Raw genomic sequence first — 10,200 nt, 5'->3', positions numbered from 1 at the left:
TTCCTCTTGGGTTCTTAGGAGAATCGCCATAGCCTGTGCATACAGAAGGTTCCAGATTCGATCCCTGACATTTCCAGGTAGGGCTGGAAGTAGCTTCTTACTGAAAGACGCACTTCCAGTCTACTAGTGCCGCAGAGTGAGCCCGTCAGAAAACCACACAGTTCTAAGCCGGAGTTAACTATTAGTAAAAATACAGATCTTCACAAACCTGGCTGAGTGTCAGGCCTATTGAGCACAGCAAATAAAATCCCGTGTCGCAAAACAGAACACTCTGAACGACAAAAGCAACAGGTTGGCTAATAATATACTGACTATTTTTATAACACTATTCAGTTTCAAAATACATAAACAGAAGACATTTAATATGTGCATGGAGTCACAAAGTAAGAAGAATCAAATAAAGGCTCACATCTTGAACAATAATCCATACTCTGGATCTCTACTACTACAGGTACATTGATGATTTATTTTTTTTCTGTTTAGTAATGAATATGGTCTTCTACAGTTCTCCATTTGGATTAATTCAATACACCTGGCTTAATTTTTTTCAGGACATCATAGTACTAATTCTTGCACATTTCTAGATGTTGAGGTGCTAAAACAGGATGGATACCGGGTATGTGTTGTCTATTGAGCACAGCAGCTTGTGCCCTGTAGGTTCTGCTCCATGAAATCAAGTGCTGAGACTGAAAGCCTCTCTCTCTCTTTTTAATAAATCATTTTTTTGAGACTGAAAATCTCTGCCTCCCCACAGCTGTCTAGGTCTCCTATCCAAGTCGAGGGACACCTGACTCCTCTCTGCCTCTTGGCCTCCCTCCTTTCCTGCTTCAGCTTCTTCCTCTGAGTCTGGACTTCTCTCTGCCACAGACTCCCCCCACTCACTAAGTCCTGTTACCTCTTCAGTTTCTGGCACCTCTTCCATCCTTCCTTCCTCTTCTCCCTTGGACAATTCATCGTTGTCTCACCAACACTGCCCATCTCTGAGCCACCTTCCCTGGAAAGAGAAGGAATGAACTATTTTGGTTTTTATGAATAAAGCGTTAACTTCACTGATGCCAGGTGTTTTATTGCTGGCCAGCCCCTGACTCCAGCTCCTGACAGCATGGTCCCCTGGCCTAGTCCCTCCGACGTCGTCCCCCGACATGCCCATGCATTCAGTGCGCCAGTGAAACTCCCCCCTAGTAGTGTGAAACCATTTTCAGTCTGAGGGCCACCTTCCTTCATGGAGTACCTTCCAGAGGCCACATGGCAGTGGCAGGCAGGGCAATGGTCAGAGGCAAAAATTGGCAGGTGCAATGCTTTTCTTTCCAGCTAAACTCTCCAGGCAAACAAGACTCATTCCAAGCCAAGTGGAAACACTCAAAAGAGGACACAGAGAGGGGGTGGGGGCATGGCTTGGGGAGGGGCATTTCATAGTGAAAGTCCTGAGGGTCAGAAGAAGAAGCCTGTGAGGCTGCATTTGGCCGAACTAGAGTTGTCAGGTCAGGAGCATCACAGAACGTGAGATTTCAGGGCCCAAACCCGAGACCAAGAGGTGGACCTTGGAGACGGAGGTTAATTGGGAACGGCAGAAGGCAGACCCCCACCCCCAATGTCTGTGCTATAATTTGCAGCCAGCTCCTGCTGAAGCTTGCAAGCTGCACCAACAGCCTTCTTAATTTTTGTTTAATTAAAGGCACTCTCCCCCATCTGGAGATTCAAATTCTCCACCTGGAGGGAGCAAACCTGGAGGTCTGGCAACGTTAAACCCAGGTTCTCCCAACGGCCTCCAGACAATTGTGCGCCTCTATTGTAACCTGCATTTTGTTAACTGGCAGTGTTCGGAGACAAGGTGTACTGTTTATTCTAAAGGGCTAAAGATTTCTCAGCCACCAATTTCCTATGTTATGCTGATTCCGGACTTTTAAGTGCTGCTGTGCCCCCAAAGGTGGCCTAGAAATCTTAGCAGAAAACACACAAGAAAGGGCTCTGTGTTTATACGCACTTAGGTGCCGTGGGACCTCTGTGCGGTGTAGACAGTACTGAGCTACTTCAGTATAAGGCGGCCTCTGGGGTTAAAGTAGACTAAAGTATAAAGGGGTTGGACCAGGTGTGAAGAAGAATTGGGCTCATAAATCTGGCTGGCTTTTGTTCTGGCTGAGGACCAAACCAAACCGTCCCGCTCACTTTGACTTTTTCCGTATATAAAACAGGGAGTGGGAACAGAATGTGCGAGAGGCATCTACATTCAGAAACATCTCTTAATGTTTAACATCCCGTCAGATGGAAGATTTTCTGTGGCATGAACTCTTTGACTCGTCCCAATCAATGAAGGGGTAGTGGTGGTGTTTTTTCTAAGCCTTACATTTTCTTATTCTCCTTCCCTCATCTCCCTTCCTGGACCAGTTGCTTTCTCCTCCTAACAACCCTGTGAGGTAGGCTGTCTGAGAGAGAGCGACTGGCCAAGATATTCTTCTGCATGGCCAAGGGAGAATTTTCACCTGGGTCTCCCTATTCCTTGTTCAACATTGACACTACAGCGGATGGTCCAGTGTGGGTATTCCACTTCAATTGCTTTTGCCAATACCTATATATTGATATCATGTTTCATAAATTGGGGCGGTGTGGGGAGAAGGACATATGTATTTTAATAAGGCAACCTTTCGGCTTCCTGTTCATTGAGTTTTCCACCCGCATTCCCCTTTGTAAACCATCCAATTCCACCCACCCCCAACTTGCCCCTGTAATGTTTGACGTCCTCTTTATGGATAGCTTAAACCTGGATTGCAGTGTGTCTACTTTAGCGTAAGCATCCCTGAATGATTGGTTGTATGAATCCAGCAAAGGTCCATCCCCCCCACAAAAAGTGTCCAATTTGCTACATCTTGCCGATGGAGCTTATCTATCTTTACTCAGAAGTAAATCCTTGTGTGTTCAATGGAGCTTACACGCTCTAAGTGTGATTAGGATTGCCACCAGTGTCTATCACTATTTGAGACATCTGTGAAGGGATTTATGGAGGGCAGTGGGTTAGCCATTAGCCAGGATAGTTAAATGGTTCCTCAATGTTCAGAAGTGTAGCTCTTAAGTGTCAAAATGCTCAAAATGTGTAGTACCTTCCAGCCGCCATTTTGTGCAAGACACTGTAGATGGGGATCTAGAAACCAGCAGGGCATTGGAGAGTGGATGAGGGGTGGGTGGGTTTACATTTCCTAGAGAAGTATAAGCTCCCAGTTTCCTATTAACAGGATTGCTAAAAACTGTGATATTAATGGGAGGGGGAGGATTTGCCATAAGTCGCCAATAGATGTCGCTCCTCAGCGAAACGGTCTTGTTTGACAATTGGGTTGGGAAGGCTGTTTGGGTTGTGGAGATTCACCTGCAGCCTTAGAACCCACCCTACCTCGTAAAAGAAACTTTGGGATTGTGCCAAAGGTGAGAGGAAACTGTGACATAACAGTAGTCGTTTGCTTGTAGGAAACTTCTTTTGTTTTCACAGCGTGGTGACAACATGCCACTCAGAAGAGAGTTTCTGGTCTTGTCTGTTGACGTGGTCCTTTTGTATTCCCCAAGTCTGAATTCATCAAAGCTCCCCCACCCCTCCCCATGTTATGCTGGATTCATCAGCTTCCTGCCCCCCCCCCTGCTGTTAAATCCACCAAACTACACTCTTGGGGGATTCATAAAAATCCAGACTTCTGGATTGGAGACGAGAGATTGTTACACCCATTGGGGATGGCCCGACCCCTCACCCTGGCTCCCCCCTCCCACCCCGTCCTTGTTTAAATAGCCCACCTGCTGCAACCTCCCTTTTCGGAAACACCAAAAGCCGGACAAAGCGATTTCTCATTATTTTCAAAAGTTTTATTTTTGTAGAAAAAAAAAATATTAACAAAGCTCGTCGCAAGAAACACTGAGCTGCGATTTTGTTCAAGTCCATGGACCAGAAAAAGCTCGACATATAAAGTGCCTGTTTGCTTGAATGCAATTTTCTCGTTCTGAGAGAGAAAAAAATCAAGACAGAGAAAGGCGAATGTAAACAAGGAGCGGCTTTTCAACAGCCAACTCCCCCCCTCCCCAAAACAAGCCCCTCATAGTCCCAAACATTGGGGCTGAGGGGCACAATAGAGAGTTTTGGCAGGTTATTTTCAGCAGCAACAATGGTTAAATTCTTCTGGAGTTGCTCCACAGAAAACATCACAAAGAGACAGCCTTGAGTGTAACTTCACAGTTCAATAATGGCTGTTTTTCCCCTCCCCCCCTCGAACCCTCCCCCCCCCCCCAAGTACTTTAAAGACAAAATACAATGCAGAGAGACAGGAAGGGAAACATTTCTCCTTCCCACAAAGTTTTTCTTTCTTTCCCTTTCTTGCAAATGTCTCTCTCTTCTCCACGTTCAAGTTCTTAAGTCCATCTATCGGCCAGGGAACTCCCACTGGCAAATCCCAAGACAGCTCACCTCCAAAATCTAAAAAAACGAAATTGTGGGGAGCCGTTGGAAAAAGAGTCCCCTGAAAAGAGCTTGGAGGAATTGTGGCCTTTGGCATGGGAGCTGCGTCGCCGCCCTTGGCAGAGAAGGCGCATGCTGCCTCTTCTGCCGCTGCCGTAAGCGCTGGCAAGAGTTTTTTGGTAATAAACAAGAGGCTTCCCATCTCCGCTGGGAAGGTCTTTAAGGCAAGAGTGGCTTAGCTGATCACACAGCGCTCTTTGTCCTTCGACTGCCCTCCCCGGGTGGTCTTCTCGCGAATGTACATGAGGTCGCTGTGGACGCTTGGCCGGCGGGCAAAGGGAGCCACGATGCCATAGGCATCTCCGGCACTATCTCCTGAGCCTTCCTTCAAGAACTTTTTGCTTTTGAGAGTTTTCTTGTGCAAGAGGTCACAGTACTGAATGGACACTTTCCGGTGGAGGTCTGGGCTCATTTCGCTGGGCAGTTTGGCCATGGTGAAGAGAGCCTGGAACATCTGGTCCAAGCTGCTATTCTTCTTGGCAGAGATCTCAAAGTAGGCACACTTCTTGGGGTCCTGCCCCACCAGCTGCTCGATCTCTCGGGGGCCAACCTCGCGGTAGAAGTCGCGGTCGCCTTTGTTCCCGCAGATGACCAGGGGAACATCAATGTTCTCCTTGGTTTTGTTCTTCAGGCAAGACTTGGTCTCCAAGATCTGGTGCTTTAGGCGTTGCACCTCCTCGAACGAGTCTCGGTTGTCCAGGCTGAACACCAGAATAAAGACGTCTCCTGCAGAAAAGGAAGAAGATGGGAAACAAGGTTAGGATCTCGGTAGGTTTTTGAAAGCATTCCCTGTGCGCACCCATCTAGCCCCAGAGAAACCAAAGCCAAGCCAGCAGGTGGAGTGGTTGAGTGTTTGGGAAGAACTGCTTTCTGCCTGGAAGCCCTCTAAGCCCTACGTTTTTCCATCTACCTGTGCAAGTGTCTTTATTTTGGAAGTGTGCCTTTCGCTGGAAAGGTGGCAAGCCAATCTACATTCTTGTGGGAAACCTGCAAAGTTTTTCAAATGGTACAGGAGAGAGCAAAATCTCACCAGTAACCTTCCTTTTAGCAGATAAATTCCCTTCCCGTTTCCCCTTTGCTCTCTTTCAAAAGATTGCTCTGGCATTGATTGCAAAAGCCAGAAGTAAGTTGCAATGTAACCTGTGCAGATAATAAAAGCTAAGGGCTCAAACTTGCATTGCTCAATTTTTAAGGAACTGGGGAGTTGCAAAGGGTTTTGGATATTGTTGTTGCAAAATTGCAAAGGTTTTGGGTTTTGGTTTTGCAAACTGCCCCGTTCATTAAATAAGCAGTGACGATAGGACTAAAGCAAAGCGCTTGGGTGGCTGCAATCTTCATGCACATTTACCCAGGAGTAAGCCCCACTGCTTTTACTTCCGAGTAAGCATTTCGGCTGCATGCACATTGATTCCAAAGGGCATCGGCAGCACTGAAATGCCATTCCGACTGCAAAAGGCAGTAAGAGACCCCTGCCTGAGGGACGCTTTTGCTTCCCACGCTACTTTCTGCTCTCTTTCTCTCCGCACTTCAGCCTCTATCAACAGGTGTTTGAAACACCAGCAAATCCGCTGAGCCTGGTACATGAGTTTACAGACCAGGAGCGGCAAATTCTCAAACCATTTCCAAAACATGAGCAGCGTCGTATTTTGGGGATGAATGGCTCGCAAGGCAATGCCGTCAACTAAAGCATCTGCACAATTTAGAAAACAGCCGGCAAACCGAGAGAAGAGCTATTAATACTATTACTAATTCTAAGATTAATAGTAATAACAATGGGGGGTATTGATTTTTCTGAGATGCGCTGATGCGCTCGCCTGCTGCAGCCAACCCCAAACCCCTCTCGCCCCCTTCGGCGCGCGTGTTCCCTGTTCCTGCCTCTCACCTGTGAGGATGGAGAGGCGTCTCATAGCCGGGAACGGGTGGTTCCCCGACGTGTCGAGGATGTCGAGCTGGTAAACTTCCCCGCGGATGCTGTAGAACTTGCGGTGGAAGTCCTCGATGGTGGGCGTGTATTGGTCCTCGAAGCGGCCGGTGAGGAAGCGGGAGACGATGGCCGTCTTGCCCACTTTGGACGAGCCCAGAATGACCATCCGGTAGCAGTTCTTGGCCGGGATATTGAGCTCCGAATCGCTGGGACCCATTTTCTTGATCATCTCGGCCAGGCGCATCGGGAGGCGAGGAGCAGGAGCCGCGGCGGAGAGGCGAGAAGCGGCGGAGACGGCAGGCTGGCAGCGGCTTCCCAGGTCCAGCAAGGAGCGCACGGAGAGGCTGGGATCAGTTGGAGTAAACTCAAGCTCCGCGCCTGCTTATATAGCCGCGGAGCGCGGCCGGCCCGCCCCTTCGGGGGAGAGAAGGGAGGGCGCGCCGAGAGAGGGGCTGGGCTTCGCCCGGGTGCGCAAAGCGGCTCCGCAGGGAGAAGTGGGGACCGGTTTTGGACGGCTCTGGGCAGGGGCAGAGGACGGAGGCTTCTGCTGAGTCAGAACACTGGGCTCGTCGAGACCAGTGTTGTCGACACTGGCTGGCAGAGGCTCCCCGGGGTTTCAGATAGGATTGCTCGGGGGAACATAGGAAAGTGACCTGCCAGGTCCATCCTGCTCAATATTGTCGACACGGGCTGGCAACGGCTGTCCAGGGTTTCAGATAGGTTTGCTCAGGGGGAGCATCGGAAGGTGGCTTCTGCGGAGTCGGACCACTGGGTCCATCTATAGCAGACACGGGCTGGCAGAAGCTCTGTAGGGTATCAGGCGCGGGTCTGTCCTGGGGGTTGAAGCTGGAGCGCTCGGCGTGCGAGGCAGAGGCTCTCCCCCTGAGCTCGGGCGTGTGATATATGGGGGAGCGAGGTCGTTAGCTTGCCAGCGAGCGGGCTACATAATTGAAAGAGCCAGACAGGCAGGAGGAGGAGGAGGAAGAAGAGGGTCTTCGCCCCGAGGAGCTTCCAGCCTCAAACCGGGGAGCGCGCATAAGGAGGAAGGGGAGCAAGTGAGAGGCGAGGGTCCACAACACGCCTAGGCGCAAGAGCGAACAAATGCCATTTACGCCTAATGCAGAGTGTGAAGTAAGCCCTGCTGGGGACAGCGATGTTTCCTCCCAAGTAAGCAGCCACAGGGGGGCAGCCTAATTTCGGCTGTCTTTCAGTTGGAGAGAGACAGCGTCATTTTTTTCTACACTCTCTTGCAAACTCTCCAAGCTTGGCATCTACATTTTCCTTCCTTGACTTCTCAAAAGCTGCAGGCCTTGGCAAACCTCCCCAGCAGGGGGAACTTCCAGCAGGGCTCCCCCCCCCCCACCCCAGCTCTGCAAGGGATAAAACTGAGCCCTGGCGCATCCACACTATACATTTAAAGCTCTGCCATGCCGCTGGAAGTCTGTGGAGACACATCCAAGGAATCCGAACACTGGAAGATTCTGAAGTATTTCTTCATGCAGAGTTGAGTTAAACTATGGAACTCACTTCCACTGGAGACAGGGATGGGCACCAGTTTGGACCGCTTTAAAACAGGATTGGACAAACACATGAATGATAGAGCTGTCAATGGCCACTAACCACAATATGTGCCATACTTTGCCTCCTCTGGAAACTGAAGTCTTCCCATGGGCTGAATGCTGGGCTAGGTGGCTTTAAAAAAACCACAGCTTCCATCTAGATTGAGAAAAAGAATGACTTATGTGTGTTTTAAGCCGGTCATGTGTGCACAGCCAAACACACAGGGAGAATCCTGGGGACTGTAGTTTGTTGAGGGTGCTGACCTCAGAGAGATACAATTCCTAGCACTCTATAAAAGCTACAGTCTCTATGGAGCTCTCTATGGTGGTTAAAGAGGCACAATAGTGCTTTAAATGTATAGTGTGGATGTTTGCTCAAAGGGTGGTTTTTTTAAACCATGAATTTTAGAAGCAGCCCCAGAACAAGTCAAAAGCATCCCTTGAGCATGTGCAGAGTGTGTCGCCGCTGGATAACCACAGCCTTAAATCTGCAACGATATGTTTAGATGGCTTTGAGAGTTCAGAGTTTAAATCTCACCCTAGTCCTGGATGACTTTGGGCAAAACACTATCTCTTGAACTCAGTTTTCCTGTCTGGAAAATGGGAGTAGAAGTTGACTTTTTATTGCTGCTGTTACACTCCTGGTGCAAAAAAAGAATAACAACTTTAAAGAAGTCTTTTTGGGGGTGTGCACTGCATCCTACAAGTCCCTGTGGATTTATTTATTTTTTAAATTGCAGGCAACAAGTGGTCTAAAAGCAGCTAAGAGGCTGTTCTAAAGCTGGCAAATTCCAGAAGGGCATCTTCTAAGTCATCAACTCACTCATTGGCTGCCAGCTGGCTGACTCTTGCTCTCTGCAGTAATAAATAAGACTTGTTCTCTCTCCTTCTCATTTGCAAAATAAGAGGTGCTGTTCCAAAGCACTTGACGGAGTGGAGAAAAAAAAAGTCTTGATCAGCATTAGGATATAAGTGTGTGTGTTGGAATGAGTGGGGCGGACGGGGATGAAAAAACCGCTGTCATAATCAGCACTGTTGCTGGTTAGAATCAATTCCAGATCCACCTCTTAAACCAAGGGTCAGCAAACCTTTTCAGCAGGGGGCCGGTCCACTGTCCCTCAGACCATGTGGGGGGCCGGACTATATTTTGAAAAAAATATATGAATGAATTCCTATGCCCCACAAATAACCCAGAGATGCATTTTAAATAAAAGCACACATTCTATTTATGTAAAAACACGCTGGTTCCTGGACCGTCTGCGGGCCGGATTGAGAAGGCGATTGGGCCAGATCCGGCCCCCGGGCCTTAGTTTGCCTACCCATGTCTTAAACACACTCCTTTCAAACTCCCTCTGGGAGCAAACCATTCCTGCTCCTGCGTACACCACTTCGCTTAAGAACATCAGGAGAGCCTGGCGGCCGAATCAGGCCAAAGGCAACATCCTCTAGCCAACTAGGGACCTTTGGGAAGGCTGCACGCAGGATGTGAGTGCAAATAGCCCCATTCCCACTCGTGACTCGCAGCAACTGGTACCCAGAGATATGCCGCTTCTGACCCCATAGGCAATACGGCCCTCGTGGCTAGTAGCCACTGATAGCTCCTCACCTCCCCGCTGTCAGAATCTCCGCTATGACCGAGCGACTCCTCTGGTGAGTCCTCCGACGATAATTAACGACCTGAGCCTCTGATAAGGCTCCAAGCACGTTCCCATTCAGCAGAGTTTCAAAGCAGCAGAAGCGATGAGATTTATGAGCTACATCGCAAGGTTTTATTTTCTAGCTACACAGACAGAAAAGAAACAAGCATGCTCTCTCTGTGAAAGCAGAGAGCAACTGAAAAAAAACAACGGAGCAGGAAACTGTCTTCCGTGAGACTTCCAACAGCCTGGAATCTCTGGAATGCAAAACAGATTCTTGTGACTCCAGAGCACTGCACAGTGGCAACACACAGAAACTAACATCCTCCCCCTTTCTGTGAACACCACTGGGCAGTGTGTCAGTACAATCTCAGTACAAACCCAGTTTCTGTACATAGGTACAGTGTTGATCCTTCGGAACAACCTTGGACAATAAATCAGCCTTCTAAGTTAATGGCCATTTCTGCATCTTCTGCACCAGTGGGGGGGTCAGCTAGGTGCAGAAAATCTCTTTTGCCTGTTCTGAACCGCCCACTTTTTGGTTCCCTTGCAGGACCCCACTAAGTCCTAGCATGGGATAAATAATAATAA

General features: G+C 48.9%; 1 protein-coding gene across 1 annotated transcript; it reads right to left on the bottom strand.

Annotated features, from left to right (window-relative positions):
- Positions 1-3,821: 3,821 nt before the first annotated feature.
- On the bottom strand, positions 3,822-6,777 carry RASD1 (ras related dexamethasone induced 1). The gene is made up of 2 exons (XM_083711993.1): positions 6,372-6,777; positions 3,822-5,215 (listed from the first exon to the last, which is right to left on the bottom strand). The coding sequence occupies exons 1-2, from the start codon at positions 6,655-6,657 to the stop codon at positions 4,665-4,667; spliced, it is 837 nt and encodes a 278-aa protein (XP_083568119.1). The 5' UTR covers positions 6,658-6,777; the 3' UTR covers positions 3,822-4,664.
- Between the last annotated feature and the right edge of the window lie 3,423 nt (positions 6,778-10,200).

The sequence above is a fragment of the Podarcis gaigeae genome (genome assembly GCF_964106915.1).
Source record: "Podarcis gaigeae genome assembly, chromosome: 14".
NCBI classification, from domain to species: domain Eukaryota; kingdom Metazoa; phylum Chordata; class Lepidosauria; order Squamata; family Lacertidae; genus Podarcis; species Podarcis gaigeae.
This window is presented reverse-complemented; position numbering and strand designations above follow the sequence as displayed.

What these genes read in the sequence shown, in the direction of transcription:
- RASD1 (XM_083711993.1), bottom strand. Translation starts at nt 6,657, where the DNA reads ATGCGCCTGGCCGAGATGATCAAGAAAATGGGTCCCAGCGATTCGGAG. An exon ending in ACGCCTCTCCATCCTCACAG is followed by an intron (nt 5,216 to 6,371) that starts GTGAGAGGCAGG and finishes CCTTTTCTGCAG; the next exon opens with GAGACGTCTTTATTCTGGTG.